The sequence below is a fragment of the Physcomitrium patens genome, chromosome 4 (assembly GCF_059467195.1).
Source record: "Physcomitrium patens ecotype Gransden chromosome 4, ASM5946719v1, whole genome shotgun sequence".
Classification (NCBI taxonomy): domain Eukaryota; kingdom Viridiplantae; phylum Streptophyta; class Bryopsida; order Funariales; family Funariaceae; genus Physcomitrium; species Physcomitrium patens.
Genome location: NC_143413.1, coordinates 10,796,633 through 10,818,486, shown reverse-complemented (window position 1 = coordinate 10,818,486; position 21,854 = coordinate 10,796,633). Strand labels below are relative to the sequence as shown.

At 38.5% G+C, this 21,854-nt stretch overlaps 4 protein-coding genes across 9 annotated transcripts; all 4 read right to left on the bottom strand.

Moving 5' to 3' along the window:
* Positions 1–5,384: 5,384 nt before the first annotated feature.
* LOC112280937 (40S ribosomal protein S15-like) lies at positions 5,385–6,980 on the bottom strand. Its single transcript, NM_001378882.1, has 4 exons — positions 6,899–6,980; positions 6,620–6,762; positions 5,852–6,044; positions 5,385–5,679 (listed from the first exon to the last, which is right to left on the bottom strand). Exons 1-4 carry the CDS (start codon positions 6,899–6,901, stop codon positions 5,566–5,568), a joined length of 453 nt encoding a protein of 150 aa, NP_001365811.1. The 5' UTR covers positions 6,902–6,980; the 3' UTR covers positions 5,385–5,565.
* A 1,524-nt stretch (positions 6,981–8,504) lies between these two features.
* On the bottom strand, positions 8,505–11,415 carry LOC112280936 (protein disulfide isomerase-like 5-2). Its single transcript, XM_024516900.3, has 5 exons — positions 10,939–11,415; positions 10,447–10,550; positions 9,867–10,237; positions 9,456–9,760; positions 8,505–9,104 (listed from the first exon to the last, which is right to left on the bottom strand). The coding sequence occupies exons 1-5, from the start codon at positions 11,161–11,163 to the stop codon at positions 8,802–8,804; spliced, it is 1,308 nt and encodes a 435-aa protein (XP_024372668.1). The 5' UTR covers positions 11,164–11,415; the 3' UTR covers positions 8,505–8,801.
* An 804-nt stretch (positions 11,416–12,219) lies between these two features.
* LOC112280938 (phosphatidylinositol N-acetylglucosaminyltransferase subunit P) lies at positions 12,220–13,885 on the bottom strand. Its single transcript, XM_024516903.3, has one exon. It carries the CDS (start codon positions 13,271–13,273, stop codon positions 12,788–12,790), a length of 486 nt encoding a protein of 161 aa, XP_024372671.1. The 5' UTR covers positions 13,274–13,885; the 3' UTR covers positions 12,220–12,787.
* Positions 13,886–16,312: 2,427 nt separating this feature from the next.
* LOC112281567 (sphingoid long-chain bases kinase 2, mitochondrial) lies at positions 16,313–20,600 on the bottom strand. 6 transcript variants are annotated; one of them, XM_073533831.2, is made up of 13 exons: positions 20,472–20,600; positions 19,891–19,994; positions 19,720–19,796; positions 19,383–19,436; positions 19,078–19,137; positions 18,849–18,926; positions 18,541–18,587; positions 18,226–18,269; positions 17,933–18,020; positions 17,463–17,577; positions 17,081–17,203; positions 16,754–16,854; positions 16,313–16,609 (listed from the first exon to the last, which is right to left on the bottom strand). In XM_073533831.2, exons 3-13 carry the CDS (start codon positions 19,759–19,761, stop codon positions 16,471–16,473), a joined length of 891 nt encoding a protein of 296 aa, XP_073389932.1. In that variant the 5' UTR covers positions 19,762–19,796; positions 19,891–19,994; positions 20,472–20,600; the 3' UTR covers positions 16,313–16,470. The 6 variants fall into 6 exon arrangements, with proteins under 6 accessions (XP_073389932.1, XP_073389934.1, XP_073389931.1 ...); XM_073533833.2 differs by having other exon boundaries at positions 19,891–19,991; positions 20,421–20,599; XM_073533830.2 differs by having other exon boundaries at positions 20,421–20,589.
* Between the last annotated feature and the right edge of the window lie 1,254 nt (positions 20,601–21,854).

Here is a 21,854-nt window from a genome sequence, read left to right as displayed (position 1 = left end):
TAACATGTCTATTTTTTATGGTAGAAAGACATCAAATAATATTTTTAGTCAATATCAAGATTTCTAGGATGTTTTTGAAAAGAAAAATATAAATATTCTTCTAGAGCATTGATTTTATAATTATTCAATTGATTTGTAAGAAGGGACTTAACTACCATTTGAATAGATCTACAGCTTATCACAAATGAATTGGCTATATTAAAAGAGTATATTGATGAGAATTTGGCCAAGAATTTCATATTCCATTCAAAATTTCCAACAGGAGCTCATATCTAATTTTTCAAGAAAAAAGATGTATCTCTATAGATATGTATAGATTATTAAGAATTTAATAAGATTACAATCAAGAATAGATATTTTCTATTTTTAAATTTAGGACTTCTTAATTAATTCAATCAAGCAAATATCTATACAAAAATAAATCTACAAGGAGCATGTAACTTGGTCTACATCAAAGAAGGAGATGAATGGAAGTCTTCTTTTTAAATTAGGTATAGACATTTCAAATATAATGTCATGCCTTTTGAACTCACAAATGCATTAGCACCTTTTCAACATCTAATGAATGATATTTTTTTTGAGTTTTTTGATAATTTTATTATTTGATATTTGAACAACATTCTAATCTATTCTAAGAATACAAAAATACATGAATTTCATATTCATTATGGATTTCAAAAACTTAGAAATACAAGATTATATGCTAAGATAAAAAAGTAGATATTTTATATTCTTAAGTTGAATTTCTAAGATATATTATTTCTATTAAAGGACTAATGATAGATCCAAAGAAGGTCAAGACTATTATAGATTAGAAGATTTTAAATACAAAAAGAAATGTGCAATGCTTTCTATACTTTGTCAATTACTACCAAATCTTTATCAAGAATTATTTTCAAATTTCTACCCCACTTATACATTTGACTTATAAAGACAAACTTGAGTAGGATAAAAAAATCAAAAAATTGTTTGATACTTTGAAAAAAAAAATTACTTTTGTACCAATCTTATATTGTGTTGACTTTTCTAAAGCATTTTTCATAGAAATAAATGCATGAAGCTTTGCCTTAGGTGAAGTATTCTTATAAATAAGAGCAAATTACAAACTCTATTTAATAGATTTCTATTTAAAGAAATTTTTAGCAATAGAGATCAACTATGAAATCTACAATAAAGAACTTCTTATAATTGTGGATTTTTTTCAAAAATAGAACTATTATCTTGAAGTCACTACTAGTCCAATTACTATGTATATAGATTAGAAGAACCTTTAGTACTTCATGTCAACATGGATGTTTAATTATTACCAAGTTTGTTAGAATATGTCATTATCAAGATTTGATTTTAAGATCATATATTGACCTAGTAAATAATAAGGTTTTTGAGATGCACTTTCTAGATGTTTTTATATTATATTAGAAGAATAAAATATAGCTTTTAATCAACAAAAAATGGTTGTCTTAAAGTTTGAAAAATTTATGGATGTTATCATGGAACTTTCAATCTTAGATTTATGTAATTATATGTTTGTGATAGTAGATTGTTCTACTAAGATATTACATTTCGTACCAGATGCAAAATCTATCATAAGTAAAGAAATGGCTAAGCTTTTTTTTATAATATCTATTACTACCATGGATTACTCAAAGATATTATATTAGAAAAAAAAAACTCAATTTGTATTAAAATTTTAGAGAATTATTTTCAAGATTCTTTAGATAGATATAAAGTTTTTTTTTTTTTTTTTTTTTTACTTTTCATCCTCAAATTAATGGATAAATAGAATGGATGAATCAAGTTTTAAAGCAATATTTGAGGTATACTATCAATTATCAATAAGATGATTAGACAATTCTTTTGCCATTGATAGAGTTTGTATATAATAATTTGATATATTCTTCTATTCAACAAATACCTTTCTTTGCCAATTATGGTTATCATCCATAATTTGATACTTTTGATTTTTTTTAAAATTGATAATCTTATAGCAAAAGATTCAACAAATCATTTGTTAGAGCTACATGCAACAATAAAGGCACAGTTAAAAGAAGCTCAAGAACAATAAAAGAACAATGCAGATGCTTATCATAAGGAACAACCACAATTCAATGTGGGTGATAAAATATAGTTACTTCATTGCAATATTAAGACTACTTGTCTTTGTGACAAGCTAGACTATTATAGACTTGAACCTTTTTCTATTTGTAAACAAATCAATCTTGTTATTTATTGATTATATCTACCAAAATCTATGAAGATCCATCATATATTTTGTGTATTTTTTTTTGGACCATATAAAATAATAAATACCTTGGAAAGAACACAAATGCCACCTTCTTCTATAAAAGTCGATAATAATCAAGAGTTTGAGGTAGAAGAAGTTTTAAATTCAAGGTGGTGCTAAAATAGATTAAAAAATCTTGTTCTTTTGCAAGGATATGATATTGGTGAATGCACATGGGAGCTAGCAAAAAATCTGGCAAATATAGAAAAGAAAGTTGAGGTTTTTCATTCACGACATCTATCAAAACCAAGATGAAGAAAAACACGATCCAAAAAAGATGATGACTGTTCCTCATGAAACTTGTTTCTAGAAAGGAAGATAGTGTCACAAACATATGTATTTATTCTAATAATTACCTATATAATTAGGTAGAAATAGGTAAAATTAAATTAATTTCATAATATCTTTTAGAAAAGCTTTTAGAATCTTCATAGACACAATTTTTACTTTATACTTGTTTCTAATTGATTTATAGATTAGAAATTTAGTCTAAAGTTAGCCACATATTACACATATTGGTAGCTTGTGGAACAAACTAACTATGTTGCACACATATAGAAAACTTGCCTTGCAAGTTAATACATGGGTCTTGCAAAGTCAACACATCTTAGAGGTCCTATAGAACATTTTCATGTAGCTCTTAATTGGATAGTATATATGGACGTACCTTTCTAAACTTTAGTCTTATTACAAGCCTTTTTAATCTTCTTGTCTTTGGCAATAGCTATTCTAATTCAATTTTTTATCATCTTTGAGTGATTTCTTAGTCTTTTCAAGTAACACAAGAATATACTAAGATTTTTTTTTTTTGAGATTTATGTCCTTGATAGATGAAGCTCAAATTCTTAATCTCTTCAAGAAGTTATTTTTAACATAAAACATGTTGATTTAATTATTTTTATTTATTAATTCCTATCTTTGAATCTTTATAATTTATTCATTATAATTTGGATTTAAATATATTTTTATATCATTAAAAATGTAAAAAATTTCCTATCTAAAAATTACTTTTAAATATATTTTTTATTGAATAAAAATCGATTGTAAAGATTGAAACTAGTTTTTGGAGTATATAATTGTTTGAATTTTTTTTTCACTTGTTTTGTATTTATTCTTTGTTTTTATTTTTGTTTTTTTTTCTTGTTAATTACATCTCTAACTTCACACCACAAATTACAAGCAATTATTAATTCCATCCATCTTGTACTTTGGATTCAAAGATGAATTTTATCCTAAGACTTAAATTTATCTATATTAATGCTTAAATTTGAAGTTATTGCTTATTAGATTGAATAACCTTACAATTTTGATTGCACTTATTCTAAATAAGAACTTGAAGTTAATATCTTTGCTAAATAGATTGGAAAACTTTACATCTTTGACTATGTTTAGTTTAAATAGTACTCAAATTTGACATCTTTTTCAAAGGTACTAAGCAACCTTAAATCTTTAATTTCACTTGATTTAAATTATTCTCTAAGATAGACATCATTGCTAAATATACATAAAAACCTTATATCTAAAACTACACTTGATTTACTTTAGTGCCTAAACTTGATATCATTACCAATTAGAATAGACAACCTTACAATTTTTATTTTACTTGATTAATATTAGTACTTAAGCATAACTTCATTGCCAAATGGATTAGACTATCTTGCATCTTTGATTACACTTAATTTAAATAGGTAGCCAATCTTGATATTTTTGATTATATATTAGCCAATCTTACATCTTTGATTATACTTCATCTATACTAATGCTCAAGTTTGATGTCATTATCAAATAGATTAAAAAACCTTATCTTTTTTTATTATACTTCATTTACTTGGTTTTAAAATTTAAAAGAATATTAACAACTCAACATCCTTTAATATTATTGATGTATAAGTTTGCTTAAGCTTAACATTTTTGCTAAATAGATTGGTCAATCTTGCATCTTTGACTACACCTACTTTGTATAAGTTGACAAGCTTAATATCATTGTTGAATATATTATACAAATTTACAACTTTGACTACATTTAATTAAAATGGTTGCTCAAGAATGATTTCATTGCCAAATGGATTGAGCAACATTATATCTTTGACTATTTTTAATTTATATGGATATTCAAGGATAATCTCTTTGCCAAATTGATTGAAAGATCTTACATCTTTGACTATACTTGATCTATATATGTATTTATGGTTGGCATTGTTTCTAAATGAATTGGACAACCTTACATCTTGGACTTCACTTGATCTAGATTGGTGCTTAAGCTTGATACCATTGCCAATTGTTTCTAAATGAATTGGACAACTTTATAACTTTGCCTTCACTTATCTTCTTAGGTTCTCAAGCTTGACATCATTGCCAAATAAATTGGGTGTATCCATTTGATCCTTGATGTTGCAAAATAGAAAATAATTGTTCACTTATCATACTTGTATTTTGAGACATGTAAAAAAGACGTTTCTATTCTTTCATAAAACCTCTAGCAAACCTCAAACAAATTGAGTTGTACTTCTATCAAATGTGTTCAGTGAGAAACTAATAGGTATTGTACAATGTTCTGATGTCCTCACTTTGAACAATATCTGTGCATCATGATTGGAAGAGGCAATTTTCTTGTAAATGTTAGTTACAGCCCTAAAGCAGAAGGGCCTCTTTTTATTTTTGTTATGCCACGTGATTTTAGGAAAGATGAAATACACATTCCACCATTTTACACTTTTTAGGGCGAAAACACCATGTACCAGAGACTTTTCCAGTAACGCTCGTGTGGATGGGGTGAAAACAAAGGTAGAGAATGGTGTGCTCACAGTATTTGGTTCAAAGCCAAGAATCATAAAGTCTCTCCCCGAATCTCCAAGGACATGAGCGTGAACTGGGAAAAGGTTGGGTTCTACCTTGGGAGGGATCTGCTAAAGTGATTTTCTGATTTCCGGTACTACAGATGAGGTTTTGGAGAGATTCCAAATCAGTGATAAGAGCAACACACAAATCTGAGTGGATCAAATGTATATGCCACCCATCTTCACAGAGAACTTAAACATTGCATTAAAGTAATAAATCAAGCATCAAATCAGTTGTGAAAAGTTAAAACCTCCAGATAAAAAGTCAACATCATGTTTTAATGAATTTAACCCTGAAGGATACAAAGAATAAAATGCATCCACCAAACCAGAGAAGCACTTGATTAACCAGCGTTACACCAAAATTTCTCACACTATCGACCAATCTCGGCCTGGTATGAACAGAAAGATATGCAAGTGCCAGCTACTCCCAATACTCTCTTTCTACTTGAGAGGGATAAATCGGGAGGAGTGGGTAGCTCCGATACCGGGCCTACCATGCTTCACAGGCTTGTACGATATGGAAAACTCTGCCAAGTAGTGTCCAATCATCTCAGGCTGCAAAACAACGAAATCAAAATTAAATTCAGAACTTCAAGTCTCTAATCTTTTCTTCAACAACCCAAACCAGGGATGCGCAGAACTTCCGACAGTTGTCGATGTCCACATTGATAAAATGTGTTTGATGCCAAATGGGATCATTAATGAAAAAGGCATAGATTCACTATACCTTGATCTCCACCTGGTTAAAGGTCTTGCCATTGTAAACACCAATGACGCTGCCAATCATCTCAGGAACGATGATCATGTTGCGGAGGTGAGTCCTCACAGGTTCAGGCTTCTCGCCAGCTGGTGCCTCACGCTTAGCTTTGCGCAGTTTCTTAATCAAAGCCATGGGCTTGCGCTTTAATCCGCGCTGAAACCTGCCAAAATCATTGTAGATATCTGGCTCAATTACATTTTGTGTCATCATAAATGTTTATCACACGATTTGTAGAATGACACAGTACCATCTGAAATAAGCGTAAGTGAGGGAAGTCTATGCCTAATAAGCTTACATCCATCCTGTGGAGAGGTCTCCGATATAAATGAATCTAGCTAAGAACTACCAACCCCAGAAATGATACATTTAAGTGGAATGAAAACAGTTTCGATAACTTATGGCATGACCCATACTCTTTGCCTATATAAGCGGAGATCAAAGTTTAGGCTTTATTCGGCATCCAATAAATGACGGCTGCAACTATGCATTGTGGCTACGTGCGCAGGTTAGACCCTTAACATCGCACTTACATACCGCACATGCAACCCATCTTAGAAGTAGACGTTTGGCATTACTGATGCCATTTGATCTTATTAGTCTTTATAAATAAGACTAAGCAGAACCAACGACCAACCAGGCAGCTCTAATGTTTACGGGCAATGACCTAACAGAAGTGTTGTAATGGGGACTTCTGAAACAGAGAAAGAATTACAGAAAAAGGAAAAGAAAGAAAACCTGCGGCGGGCGCGAGCGTGGAAAAGCTCAACGAGCTCATCCATGCTCATGTCAAGGAGAGCATCTAGATCCACTCCTCGGAAGGTGAACTTCTTAAACGTTCTCTTCTTGGGCTGTGCAACCTCAACTTCGGCAGCGTCCGCCTGCCATGAGATTCGGCATCGAGACGACACAAGCAGGGTTACAATCGAGTGTCAAACAACACAACAAATACAATTCGAGAAAAAGAAAAAGGAAGCACACGAAACAATGAGTGCAGTAGGCGTGCAGGAGAGGTACCATGGTGGAGGGGTGGAGACGAGCAGCGACGGTCTCGGCGATCAAATGGGGAGAACTACGACCCGGCTCGATGGCGAAAGAGGGAGCAACAGACTCCAGCACCAGCTTTACTACCCTTCCACAACAGCGCACCAGATTAGGGTTTCGGACACTGCAAATTCTGAAAGCCTTGGTTGCATCGATGAACAGAAACTTGGCTTGATGGATGAATTTATTTTGTTCCTTACCGCGAAACTGATATGTCGACGTCACCATCGTAACATTTCCTGTTGCAATTGTCCTGTGGATTTTATGACGGCCTGGATATTTTCGATATCAAGGATTTAATGTTTGGAGATGAGAATGATTTTTTGGTTGATAGGATTGCAAGGAGAGAGGGGGGGATATTGTGATTTTATTATTATTTTTTTAAACTATTTTTTAAGTTGTTCCTAAAATTCAAATTAAGATGATACATGAAAACTATATAACCAATAGTATTTACTTAAATAAATCCATTTATTTTTTCAACTATAAATTTATGTAGTTTTAGAAATTTTAGAAGGATTCTTTTATTGATTTAAAATTTTTTATTTCAAAAAAAATCTAAAATTATGTATCACAAATCTGTTTGTATTTTTTAACAATAAAAAAAATCCAATATATGGGTTGTCTTTCCTTAAGCTAGGTAGTACAAATTTTGCAAGCTAAACAATGTTTTTGTTTTTCAAACAAGGAAAAAGATGAATGTTGGAGTTGGTCTAAGATCTAGTTAACAAAAAGTTTAATTGAACATTTGTTGATTTTAAGAATAGCTAAATATACACTTTTTATAAAAAATACAATCAATTTTGTTAAGGTAATTTAGCGATTAACAATATCTTAAGAGTTGCACATCTATATAAAGGTAAATAAATAGCACAGTGAAATGGAATGGATAATCCTTATTCAAAACCATTTATTGTACTTGTTCGTCTTAACCTACTTTGAACAAATGTTAAGAAAGAATTTAATAAACCTGTCATTGTGTGAGCATGCTAAAAATTAATCCTAAATTGTAACACCAGAGTAGAATTACGTACAACATGTGAGACCATCTTAGAAACAAAAAGGGTCCTTCTCACTACAAAAACCAATATAAAAATTTACGCTTCTATGGACAAGGAAAGATTGTAACTTAAATACATGACCTTCTCAATACATCACAATATACATGAAACATAATATGATAATTGTGTTATAAAAAAAAAATCTTGAAGATAATGTCAACCGGAAAGAAAGATTAATAGAAACACTGGAACATAATGATGAAAATAAACTACCAATAAGCATTGAATCTTTACATTAATTAACAAGGAAAAGAGAATTATCAGTATTGTTATTTTAGAATTCCATACATTCAAAACTTCCTATTCAACCATTTACTGATGTCATTTGCGTTGTGAAAGAAGCTTTGACACCAAGTAGAGCATACAATGTTAAGTATCACCGAAATATCGCACATTTTGCAGAAAATTAGACATAAACCGTGTGATATGGAGACCTAACCTTCAGACAAGCCAAAAAAAATTGAAAAACAAATCTGAAAAAATAAAAAATAAAAAATAGAAAAAATCCCACAGCCTGATTTGGATGCCCTATGGGTGAAGACTTCAGCGAGTCAATTGAATGGAGGGCTAGACAATCGAACCCAAAAACAGGGTCTGAAAATTGACAGCCTTGCAAAAACTCTAAACTCTTTAATTACCACCAAGAGTATCAACAATTAAAACTTGACTCTCACTGCAACTTCCTTTTCTGTACAAAGGTTCTCATTTTATAAAAAAAATCCATACTCTTGTCAAAAGATACAGACTGAGTAACTGATCAAGTGGGGCCTATCACCTGATGTGCAGAAGACTATGGATTGGTGGTATGAGATCAATCAGTCCTCCTTCTTGTCACCTCTGGAACCTCTGCCCTCAGCTGAACTTCCACCTGTAGCATCGCTGTGCTCTTCTCGAACCTCTTGATGGGCACGGGTGTCCCAACCCTTGAGCAACAAGATCAGGATGCCTAGGCACAAGAATCCGTAACCGACTGTGAGGGGTAGATTGGCAGTGGCTCGTTCCCACAACGATGGGGTCCGCATCTTGTGTCGCTTCAGGACGTTGTCTTGGTACATTTGCAGGAGATTATACAGCTCTGTCTCCACCGAGGAGCCGATGAAAGCATCGGACTTGTTGCTCTATAGCATGTTCACACTCGTTGCTTAGCACGAAGTTGTCACAGATGACAGAACTCTACCCAACCCGATACCCCACAAGATCGACTGCAAGTGTACTGCAAACGCTCTGATACCAGCCCGACAAAATTGTTACGCAAAAAAATTAAAACAACTGGATGTGAAAGATGTCAACAGCACCTCCCCTGGCGGTTTTTATTCATCTAATAAGCAAGCGTCTACAAGGGGAGATGATTAATTGGGGAAAGGGTTTTTGTATGAGTGGAAATGAGATAAAGAAAGTAGGCGATTAAACAGAGCATGAAAGAAGATTGTCTTTGTGTTCAAATTAAGAAATGTAAGTTGCAAACTCACCACCACAAAAGTGTCATCAGTCCAGACAAACACTGTAGGAAGCTTGGTCTCTTTCCTGATCCAGAAAGGACGCAAAAACTCTGGCCACTGAGGAGCAACCACATACGCGAACACAAATTTGCGATAAGCTGGAGCAGCCATTTTCAGTTTCTTGATGAATTCTTTGTCTTCGGGTGCACTCTCAGATTCCAGAACTGCTACCACGACTGGACGCCCGTCTTCCCTAACTGATCTTAAAGTCTCTGGAGTCATATGAGAAACTAGAGGAAGCAGATTTAGAAGAACAAATTCAGTAACGTCCTCCGCTGCCACAACCACACAACTTGAAATCAGCTTGACGTATCCCGTACAATGGTACCAAGTCCAGTGATTTGACAGAAGCCTCTAGGTCATAGAGTAAGAATCTCTGACCTTCAAAAGGACCATAAAACGTAGTTTTCTCCCCATGTTCCCCACGCGTCACTACAAGTGCAGGACCTTTGTCAAAATTGAAGTCTTCCATAATTTCTTCGGAAAACGTTTCCATAACCGCAAACCATGCCTTAGATCGGTACTTGTTGGCAAATTCCTCTAAGTCAGTAGCTTTAAGCCCAAAGCCAATAAAGAGGGGAATCTCAGTCCCAATTGATTTGACGAATCCGTGCAATTCTGCCTCAGAATTCAACTGTTCAATCGAAGGAGCCGACAACCGCCTCAAGTGAGTTATTATGCCATCAGCTTTACGAGGGCCGGTGTAATCTGTAGGGAGTCCCTTGATAAAATACTTTAGAGTAGGAAAGGCACTGGCAACAAAACAATTAGTCAAGCTGTTAACCTCAAACCTCAGATCTCATTAAGTAACCAACAGCATCTCGCAAAGGATGATCCGTCGAGCAGGAACGCCGAATACCTTCAAGAATGAGTTATAATCACGATCTTGTCTTCAGAGGCTCTTCTGCAAGTGAAGCATAAGAGTATTAAAAACTTGAGGGGTCTAAAAACGAGAGAATACCTGATTTTGTATTTAGAGCCAACCTTTGAGTGTTTTTCGACATCAATTTTCGCCAAAAAGATTGGCCTTGAACCTTGAACTAGAACAGGAGCTGCGATGTCCAACTGTGAAACATCACACGACACAGAGCCAATTAGAAACCTAATTTGATGCAATAATCTTAGATCATGTAACAGAATAGGACTCTCTTAAGAGCCAATGCAATGATCTTACAATCCCTTCAATCCGATTATCAGCAATAACTAGGGCTGGACCTTGGCATCCCTTCTAAACCTAATCGAAATCGGATCGTGTTCACCGTAGACGTCCGGATGAGCTAAATCTCTATTACACCCACTGAATATGAAAAGCTCGATTCTAGATTCTGACGACGAGAGAGTAGTTGAGATTAGATTTCCTCAAGGTTGTACTGCCTACGGCGTGGCTCAGATGTTTACATTGAGTATACAGACCTCAACGGGAAATTAGAGCCCTACAAGGGTTTAGAATTACCTGAGGCGAAAGGCGATTGCAGAAGCCACACCAAGGCGCGTAGAAATCCACCAAGATGTGATCATGCTTAGCGATTTCAGTCTCAAAATTATCGTCGGTAAGCTCCAAAACTCGGCCGGCTGCAGCAGGTTCTACTACATGATCATCTGCACGGCCGCTGGAGAAACCCAATAGAAGAGCAATTGCCCAGAAACAGAAAACTCTCACACTCTGTGATGCTGCCATAGCGGACGGAGCATCAGCTCTCAGAGACTCTTCAGTGAGCAACCAAGGCGGCTGAGCAAGGCAAGGCGCACCTCAGCAGAGGACAACAATTCCAGATACAACTCAGCGCTCCCTGAGAACTACGACGGCTTGATTGAAGCTACACGTAGGGACGTCGTTACAGTGCCCGCTGGAGTGACTCCGCGCAAGCACATCAGTCCAAGCATCCGCAGAACTAGCATTTCGTTGCAAGGCAGTTCGTCCATTTTTCCTTACCACTGATTCAAATCACCAAACAGTGGTATCCTGACTGTGTGTAAAGATCAGCATAAAACCCTGGCCAAAAATTAGTGTGACCCATAACCCTTAGATCAAATTTTATTGGTAAATGTGTTTGTGTGAAGGATGTATTGCATTGAAGTGGTTCTGGGTTAGTGAATTATGGTTTTCGACTCATTTTGTTTGGTTTAGAATTCTGACCAAGCCTTTAAGAAACTCTGTTGCGGAATCTAATTTTAGATTTCCACATGTGCCTTGTATAACTACAATGTACAGAAGCGAAAGTTGCTATGTGGTGAGCAGGATGTTAAATCCCAAAAGCACAGACGTGATTCAAAACCAAGTCACGATGGAGTTTGAGTGCACGAATGCGCCAGTCGGTAGGTTACTAGTTATCCCAAATTTCTAAAATTTCTTTCTCAACGATTCTGGGTTGCGCTTCCTGAAGTCCGAATCGTCTCCCTCGAGCTTGCAATGCACGACTAGCTGATGGCTGCCTGCTTGTGCAACTCGAGGGGAAGACTTTGTGCTGTGGTGTGAGAGTGGGTGTGTGTTTGCTAGCTTGTTGAGATGGTTTGTGGCACTGATAACATCTGTCCGGTGTGAGTTCAGTGATGGGTACATTCGCTTTGGGCCTACAGATGCCGATGCACCTTCAATTAAGAAGAATATATGAGACATGCGTTCGTCTCTGAGACAGACATGGTGGTATAAAACACACAGTTGCATATGTGTCATTGTCAGCAATCTAACTAGGTACAAAGTTTGATGCCTGTGGTCATCTTTGATCTTATCATCTTCAGATAACAATCCTTTTTATTGAAATTCATTTTTTTCGTTACAAAATTGCCAAAAATTGCAATAGGTGATGAAGCTGCAGCATTACATGGGATCTTTCGAAGTCCCGAGCTAAAGAGACCACAAATGGAAATGGGCTTTTGTCTTGAGAACTGAGCGCTACTGATGGGGATTGTAAAAACCGGCTTAGAAGCAACCGAGCTCCATGGCACGAAGGTAACATGCCTCACAGATCTAACCCTAGAGTCTCGTAACATGAGAATGCTGCTATGTTACTTGTTCAAACCCGTTATGAAATTTACAATCTGAATTGACCCTTACTGGAGAATTCTCAGAGAAATCACATTGCTGCCTCCAGAGCTCTCCTCATCAAGCGGAAATGGTGATCATGTGGGGTATGAGATCTAACCTTAGTACAGAACAGGATTCAAGTATAGACCACCGAACGATCTCAGATGCTATTTCACTACATCGGGAAAATCGCTAACAGGCAGTGCAGAACTTTGATTATCAACTACAGCACTGTGACCCTGCAAAGTGATTGCAAACTTCCAAGTGAAAGCACAGTCTAACTCACCTTAGTTCCAAAGACCAGGGCGTTGACGGTGGTTATTGGAAGGTCGGAGATCGAATCAATAGGTCGGTCGGATTCATGCAAAAACTGCGATCCACTCGTGCCGGTGATAGGGCTTCGCGTGTACTCATCGAACAAAGTGTTGAGAGAGTAAGGTGGCGGAGTGGCCATGTAATTCAAACTCGTGTAGAAAGTGACGACGAAAAAGATGGCAATCATCACGTAGGCAGGAATAGCCATTGCCCAGTATCGATTAGGGTAATACGTGATGCCCATGGTGTGGAGCCAAGGCTCAGGCAAGTAGGCCCATATCATAAACACCATGAATCCAACAAGGGTAGAGATCGCGCCTACGAACCCATACACCTCAGTAGGCTTGGCGCCTTGTTTCGGACCTGTCGTTTGCACTGCATCGCGTAACGAAACGGAAGTGCCGTCTCGAGACAAAGATAGCGGCCGCTTCGGACTCATGAGAGACATTCTCCACACGCTAAAATCTCCTCCGTCAACCACGATTGCACCTAGCAAGATCCTAACAATCACTCTTTCTCCAACAATTTTCTAGGTCCAGATTTTCAGCATTAAGGCAAGGACGAACCCTTTGCTTCTAGAGGCACCATCTGCTATTGGTAAGGTAGACAACTACATCTTCGTGCGTTCTCAGTATCCTGCCGACTTCTGAATCCAAGCAACTTCTTCCTGTTCTCATCACGCACACAGCAGCTTCCCAAACGCTTTCACCCACTTCCTACCGCCACTGTGAATCGGGCCGCACGCTATGTGGAGACAAAATCGTAGTTCGGACAATTGTTTTTGGATAGCATGAACCTGCAGGAGAAACGAAAACGATTTGCAAGTTCACAGCAATCAATTGTGCACAGTGATCTGAGAAACCGTGACTGAATCTGAGTCCGAAACAGACCGAAGCCCGTGAGCAAACACCACCGAGACGACGGCAGCCCTAAGAATGCAGTTCAACTCGATCCTAACCCTAAAAGCTTTGTCCTCTTCTGTTGCTCATTTTCATTTTGTGGAATGGAGATTGGCAACCGTTGCGCTACTACCACTGCTCTTGGAGGAAGTGTTTCAGAGCTTCCGCGGCTGGATTTGTCCTCTCGACCTCTACGATGCCATCAGTTCAAATCTCACGTACCATCCCTTTGCACGTGCTCATTTGCATTTCCCATTTTGTCCTTTTTCGAAGTGTTTTTTTTTCAATGATGTGAGAGTCATGCTTTGTTTGGAGGATATTATATATATATATATATATATATATTGTTTCACTGGTTAATCAAAAACTATTTTCACATAATCATGGTCTACCAAATAAGATGAATATCTGTAATAGATCCTCATCCAAATAAAGAGTTACAGTGTGTTCAAAATTCATAAACATGTCTATTTAAGAATAAAGTTGGTAATCAAAGGATGGTGAGAGTAGCCTAAGGGTGAGAGAAGCATAAGAAATAATATAAAAAATCGTATTGAAAGTGCAATAAATAAAAATGAACTTTTTCCTTAACTAATTGCCATCAGTTGAGCTTAAACTTGGGTGCAGTGAGGATGGATAATGTTATGAATGAGGCATGTTATGGTGACGTGACGGTCGCGAGCGACGGTGGTTCGTCGACTGCCTCGAAGGGCACGGAGGTAACGACTGTAGCGACCGACGCGAGGATGCCGTGACCCCCAGGAGATGCACGCGAGGATGCCGTGACTCCCAGGAGATGCACGCGAGGATGCCGTGACCCCCAGGAGATGCACGCGAGGATGCCGTGACTCCCAGGAGATGCACGCGAGGATGCCGTGACCCCCAGGAGATGCACGCGAGGATGCCGTGACCCCCAGGAGATGCACGCGAGGACATTGATCAGAGTCGCGAACCCAGGCAGCGGCATGACGAAGAGAGTGCTGCTGTGGATGAGGCTGGCGTGATGACGGAGTCCAGTCCAGATGACCTCGGTCTGACCGAACACGGCGGAATCGAGTTGTCCATGGTGTGATGCTGACCTCGGCACTGGTCCCGGAAGAGCCGCAGAACTAGTCGAGGCAGCCACGACACTCGGACCTGACACAAGACGCAAATTCAAAGCTACCATGCGCCCCTGATCGCAGGACCGGTCGCAGAGGTGGGTCGAGAGTCGTCCAGCAACGGGGCCACGGCCGCCACGCCGAGTGACTCCGTGACAAATCCAGCACCCTACCGGATTCGGAAGTGGAAAACCCCGCACCAAGTGGTCTGACCGAGGGGGAATGCGGGAGGGCGTGAGTTCAGCGCAGAGGGCTGGAGCGGAGAAGGAAGCGAAAGTGAGTTAGTTGCCCGAGACATGAGCAAAGTAGGTGTACATAGGTGGGGTGGATGCCGCTTTCCAGGCGTCGTGGAGGGGAGCTTCCCCTGGGCAGCGCAGATGGGAGGGACAAAGTGGGAACAAAGGTGATGGGTTGGTTGCGCCGCTGCTGCGGGGTGCGGTTACGATGGGGTAGGATGTGGGTGCAGTGCAGGAGGGGAGGGGGTGCACACTGGCGTCGGGAGTGAGGGCGTGCATGTGGGTGTGGATGTTCGAGGGCGAAGTGGGGTTGCGGTGGTGAGTTCCCGGGTGTAGGGAGACGGATAGGAGAGCTCCGCCGCGAAAATGGGTTCATTGGCCCCCAACCCGTGGCATCTCACCACCGTGGAGGGCGTTTGTAGTCCAACGGCCAGGATAATTACCTTCCAAGCAATGGACCCGTGTCCGACTCCCGGCAAACGCAGTCACCCACGCCGACGATTTCCTGAATTGTGGATTGTTGGTGGTCCCTGCTCTTGAGTTCGCTGACGTGGAGGCCCAAGTGGACGCCCAGATTTGCCCGCCTTGCTGCAGAATTCGTCCAAACTTACCGCTCCCCTTCCCTGCCCACCCTATACTCACCCACCCTTTCACCGCTTCTTCCATCCCCACCCACTTCTTGCACCGCATTATCACCCCCGAAAAACTCTCCACCCCTCTCCCTCTCTTCCTTTTCTTCTCCAAACACTGTCCACCCTCAACAATCACTTCTTCCAAACCATTCTTCTTAATTCGCAATCCCTTTTTTCTCCCACAATTCACTCATTTTCCCTCTCACATTGCCAACAACTTCTTTCATCCTTCTTCCAATTTGCACTCTAAAACTTTCTTAGACCATCAACTCCACAATTCCAAATGTTTGATTCCTATGCTACTTTGGTTTCATTTTAACATTCCATGTCAACATGCCCATATTTTACATAAAATACCACAAACATATTTCAAATCAATGTCAACACATTTCGCATGCATCTTGTGTACAAAACATGGACAACAAGTTGCTACCCAATTAAAATTCTCATTCAATGATTCCTGCAATCAACACACAAGTGTTGAACACAATCCACACACCATCATATCAAACACAACATTGCAAAAATATCATTTTTAGGCTTCAAAACATGCAATTACTACGAGACCTGAAGTGCATGCAGTCTTTTTGTGGTTGTAGAGGGTTTTACAAAGAACACAATTTATACAACTGAACTCTTGTAATGTCTTTATATATTTTTTATCGCATCCAATGTAAGCCCATAAGGCCGAAGAAGAATCAACATGAGCCACGAAGAGCAAAGACCTAAGGGGAATTTTTTCCCCTTAGAAAAAGATGAATCTGGTCAGTCAATTGCGTTAGAGAATGAAGTTTAATTGTTCAGGTAAGATCGAAAATTTTGCAGGAAGGAAACCTAGGTGTTCGCCATCAGCTTGCACAAACACATCTTCCCGTCTGGATTGGTACTCTATCTCCTCCACCTCGAAGGTGTGAACACTGCCAAGATTCATGAAAATTACCAGCGTTATAAGCCACTCTTTCACATAATTCCAAATAGATGAAACTGGAAAGCTCAACTGCTGGCTGTTATTGCAAAACCATAACCAGCATAATGTGATAGAAAGCTTGCAAACTGAGTACCTAGTTGTGGTGACCTTGTCCAGATGCACGTGAGTGCCTTGATACAACATATGCATCTTCAAAACGAAATCATACCACTTATAATCCGCCAGCGATACCACCTATAATAAACCACGATCACAGGAATATAAATGCTTATGCTAAGCCTTCAAATTTCATCTCAAGGAAACAGTCAGTATGTTCACCTGATGGCATGTACTGCACTTTTATACAATGAAGAAAGAGATTAGCTACAAGTATCCTTGAACAGAAGACGCTGACTTTTGTGTGATGAATTCATGATTGCTCACAGTACCGGCCTAAATCCTTGGTAAAATGCATTCTCACCTCCAAACTCCCATCGAAGGGGTCAGCAGTGGGTGCGATCTTCATTCCTCCACCAAAATACTTGGCATTCCCAACACACGCAGCTGTGACTTTCGGAACTACAGTCCATGGACCCCCATTTATCTGGAAAATAACAAACATGTCCAAAAATCCTCACATATTAAGCAGTATTGAATGCGCATCAGTGTCGTGACGTGTGTTGATCATAATATTGTAACAAGCACGTCGACTATAAAGGAATACTAGAAATGATCAGCGGGACCCAGCAGCTTTAATTATTTGACGTAAAAAGGGGCACTTTTATACTCCGATTAAACCAGTGCGGTAGCCTAGCAAATAAGTCCATTCACGCAAATGAAAGTTAGGTCTGCCAATATCTCACCCTCATCCTCAGGTCCCGATCCTCGTGAGCCCGGAAGGCCTTAAGTGCTCCAAGAACATAACAGAAGTTGCCTAGCTTTTTGTACATGGCCGCAATATGGCCTGCCTTCGCACTCCTACAAACGGTCACAAAAATCTTAAAACATAACCTAGCTTTCAATCTACTTAAATTGATAACAATAGATATTAATTAGGTTCTTGCTCTCGACCTCTATCTCTCTCTCTATCTCTCTCTCTCTCTCTCTCTCTCTCTCTCTCTCTGTATATATATATATATATATATATATGTCCATTACGAATGTCTATTTCATAATTTAACAGGTTCGTAACAAGTTCACATAATTCCAGACAATTGGGTCCTCTCAATTACATAGCTAATGACACTATGAACAACAGAAAGTAATATCAGTACATGGCAGTCGATCACCCCAGCTCCACAAGCATCGGCATATCGAGTCACATCTGACTTACAAATGGAGACTGGCCACATTAAGGAAATATCGATCGATTCTGTCCTCAGGTAATTGCACTCTACCCACATCAATCCTCCGCTTCTGACCTGCATCAGCGCAATTGGTAAATAAATGAATGATGATGATGATGATGATGATGATATATAAAAAAACAAAAGACGAAAAATGAATGAAAGAAAAGAAAAAGCAAAAGAAAGGAACAGAAAAGAAAAGAAAAAGGATACCGCAAAAGAGGAGAATTTATTCAGTGTTTGAGAATGTCGTATGATTCATAACAAATTAGAAACTCACCTTTGACAAGACGATCAATAGCTTGGTATTTGTCATTCAATTTCCTGCGCAAACAAGCCAACCACGTGACCGAATATTCACGTTAAATTCAACACCAGGAACTGAAAGCGATACCTATATCTTGCAGTAATACAGAACGAATATTCAACTGGCACTCTCCTCCAACACGTCAACCCAATGATGCAGAGGACTGACACTGGCTGTAGAAATCTTGAAAAGCAAAAGATTTTGAACTTGTATGGAATGGTGAGAGATCACTCAGGTTGAAACTACACAACTACTAGGTCACTGATGGGCTACAGTTCTGACACTGACCAGCGGAAATGACGCGCAAGGTCGGAGCCAGTACCCATTGGAATCAGCTGTCATAAAGTAACAACCAGCACTGAGAACCTTAGAAAAAATCCGATATAAGGTCAAGTAGCCTACTCTATTCATTCATGTTCTTCCTGACCACAAAGCAAACATAAGGTAAATGCTCGTCGCTACCTGTCAAAGACGGTGCGATGATATTCGGTGCTAAAAAAGCTTCACTACATATCTCAGCATATGGAGCAGAACTACGTGCACGAAAACCATTACCAATGGAATCTCGAATGATCAAATGGATCGAGTATTAGTACCCCAAGGGCCGTCGGCGGCCCAGGATGAAGTTCACGAGATTGGACCAACTTCCCATCTTCAAAGAACCCATTGAGCACCTACTCAAATATAGAGCATAGTCAGCACCCCACATGAGGAGGCAATTTCATAATTCGCAAATGCTACATTGCTCATCCTCAACTTAAGCAAAGGCATAACAAAACGATAAGCAATTATAAAATAGGTGGAAGTTGGTTTAGTCAGCAAGACCTCGTGCAGTGTGCCGTCCCCTCCTACGGCAATCACAGCTGCAGCTCCATCACGGACAGCCTGATAAAGACATAGCAGCAATACTGAGAAGATGTCCGTTTATAGAAAAATGATACTCCTCACTCAAAGTATAAAAAATAAAAATAAAAGAATAAAAAAGCATGTTCCGACCAAAGAGGAGAAGATTGGCGCGCGCGCGCACACACACACACACACTCTCCAAAATGCCATGTAAAATGAGGAGAAGTTTTATATCAGAACCCGTGAATCAGAACAAAGTGGACAATAATAATTAGAGTGCGCACCTCCCTTGCAATTTCAATTGCATGGAGAGGGCCAGTCGTAAGCTCCTCGCGAATCTGCCAAGGGCAATGGGATCATCAACAAGTCTGAATGGCAATGCTTCTGAAACAACCGGAGAACCCTAATCCTTCGCAAGTCTCAAGATTCGAATCACTGCATCGAATTCAAAAAATAGGCAATTTTTCACTATCCTCCTCCAACTTCGAACAAGACCACACTCACAGCGAATAAGTTTTCCTGGAAGTGATTGACTTAGTGAAGTGCCAACTGTCTCAGATAAATCCAATTCGAGAAACACATATAATAAGACGAGATTTGATTCAGACAAGCGGTGCGTACATTACACTGTCTACCAAGACGTGAACTCAAGTCCGGGAGCATTCTCTTCCATTGCTGTCCAGTCCGCCCATTGGCGCCTACATCACAACCAGACCCAGGAGGCTCTGTCACACTGTCCCTCCTGTACCATCACAAAGCGAGGCGGCACAACACGGTGACGACAACACGTACCACTGGGATTCACCACGAACACATAGTCCCGAGACGCACTCGCAAGTGCGTCCGAAATCGGATGCAGAAGCCGAAGATCCAGCTTGCTTCAATTGTCCTCCCTTCTACATAACACCACGATTGCAATATCTCACGTTTCCAATCACAACCATAGAAGTACCAGTCATGCAGATTCGGCTCAAACACAGCACGATCATTTACTCTCCACAATGTGCATCTCCCCTTTACAAAACTACCCAATAGACTAAACTCGATTATGTTTGTGTCGATGCAAGCGAAACCTAAACAAAACCACATGGCAAAGTCATAATGGTGATTCTCCATCTAGCCACCGCCGTCGTCCTCGTGCATAGCACTGACGAGCTGCACGGTCTCCACCTAGGTTCCAACCCAACCAGTTCCAGACCCAATTCTATATTCACACAAGGTCTGCGGCACCGTTTTTTATACGTAATTCACAGCGAATCCCAAAACGCACCACTTCAACTCTCAACAAAGTGGGGAAGGCTTTCATCACTAGATGTGCCCACCTTCGAGCTGGATCCCTGTCTCTGAACACCACCCAAGCCTTCCTCGCCTACCTTTGCTTTTGTTGATGAGAATGAAGAGTGTTTCCTTCACTGGAGAGCTCGCAGGATTCTCCACAAGGGATAGTAAGGATTTCCTGAGTGGGTATATGCCTGTCTTTGCTTTGTCTGTCTGTCTCTGAATGTTTGGGTTGCCGAGTCCACGAAGTACTCGGAGTGGAAGAGCCAACTGGGTGCACAGGAATCTCGGAATCTCCGCTTGGATTTAAAATAAATGGGTAGATGGGTTGATGGGTTCAGGCGCAAATAGCAACCAGGGGTAACATCCCACTGTACATCCATCTCTCCCTTTGGGGGTAGAATGTGATGGCGCAATGCTATCTGTATTATAATAAGGAAGCTTAGTTAGTTACAAGAGGAAGACATATAGAAGTTTTCTCATTGGCCAAGCTCCAAGAATTAGTTAACTAGCTGAAAGCCTCACACAACTTGCAGAAAAGACATAAATTGTAATGTATTTGTATGTATGCATATATATATATATATATATAGAGAAAAACTCAATATATATATATATATATAGAAAAACTCAATATATATATATATATATATATATATACAATTGAAGGCACTTTCTTAAAGCTTGAAATTTGTTTAATGAAATATATTGGGATGATTTGAAAATGATTATTATTTGTATTTATTCTATAGGATGTTTTAAGTGGTAAAGAGAGGCATTAGTTTTGTTTTATGAATCTTCTACAATGAATTATAAAAATAAAATTTGAATATTAAATTTTTAAGTGGCTATATATATATATATATATATATATTTATTTATTTATTTAAAAAAATAATAATTTAAAATAGTGAATTCTATGTTTAAAAAATAGTTTTTTAACTAAAAGAAATTTAAAGTATTCTTATTTAAAGATAGACACTTTGATTGGTCAAATCTTAAAACTTGTGAATATGGTAGCTCTAAGAGAAATTAGTCAAAAGAGTAGCAAACAAAAGCTATTTATTCTTTACATAAGACTTATTACAACAAGAAGACTTGATTTATACTAGTCAATCATAATAATTGCAATGAAAATGTTGTTGGCTCATTGGGCATGCTTGTCTATTAATTTCTTGAGTCAAGTAGTCCATTTCTTGGCACTTCTCTACTACTACCAAAAGAAAAAAGAAAAAGAAGAAAAATAGGAACAAGAAGCTATATAATGGTGCATCATTTATGTAATAAAAGTTTAAAAAATCAATCATTGTCACAAAAGGAATCATCAAATTTGTACCTCAAGTTGAAGACTCATAAATCTAAATAAACAACATCAAATGTAAAGTTAAATCATGACCAAAATAAGTAAAATATATTAAAGATTTAAAGGCAATAAAAACAACAAATATGCAAAGTCATTTGATGTGGAAGCAACCATA

What these genes read in the sequence shown, in the direction of transcription:
- LOC112280937 (NM_001378882.1), bottom strand. An exon ending in CACGCTCGCGCCCGCCGCAG is followed by an intron (nt 6,045 to 6,619) that starts GTTTTCTTTCTT and finishes TGATTTTGGCAG; the next exon opens with GTTTCAGCGCGGATTAAAGC. An exon ending in TTAACCAGGTGGAGATCAAG is followed by an intron (nt 5,680 to 5,851) that starts GTATAGTGAATC and finishes GTTGTTTTGCAG; the next exon opens with CCTGAGATGATTGGACACTA.
- LOC112280936 (XM_024516900.3), bottom strand. Translation starts at nt 11,163, where the DNA reads ATGGCAGCATCACAGAGTGTGAGAGTTTTCTGTTTCTGGGCAATTGCT. An exon ending in GGCTCTAAATACAAAATCAG is followed by an intron (nt 10,238 to 10,446) that starts GTATTCTCTCGT and finishes TTTTGTTGCCAG; the next exon opens with TGCCTTTCCTACTCTAAAGT. An exon ending in CTGATGACACTTTTGTGGTG is followed by an intron (nt 9,105 to 9,455) that starts GTGAGTTTGCAA and finishes AACATGCTATAG; the next exon opens with AGCAACAAGTCCGATGCTTT.
- LOC112280938 (XM_024516903.3), bottom strand. Translation starts at nt 13,273, where the DNA reads ATGTCTCTCATGAGTCCGAAGCGGCCGCTATCTTTGTCTCGAGACGGC.
- LOC112281567 (XM_073533831.2), bottom strand. Translation starts at nt 19,761, where the DNA reads ATGCTCCCGGACTTGAGTTCACGTCTTGGTAGACAGTGTAAT. An exon ending in GTCTTGGTAGACAGTGTAAT is followed by an intron (nt 19,437 to 19,719) that starts GTACGCACCGCT and finishes TGCCCTTGGCAG; the next exon opens with ATTCGCGAGGAGCTTACGAC. An exon ending in CCTTCGATGGGAGTTTGGAG is followed by an intron (nt 16,855 to 17,080) that starts GTGAGAATGCAT and finishes GGTTTATTATAG; the next exon opens with GTGGTATCGCTGGCGGATTA.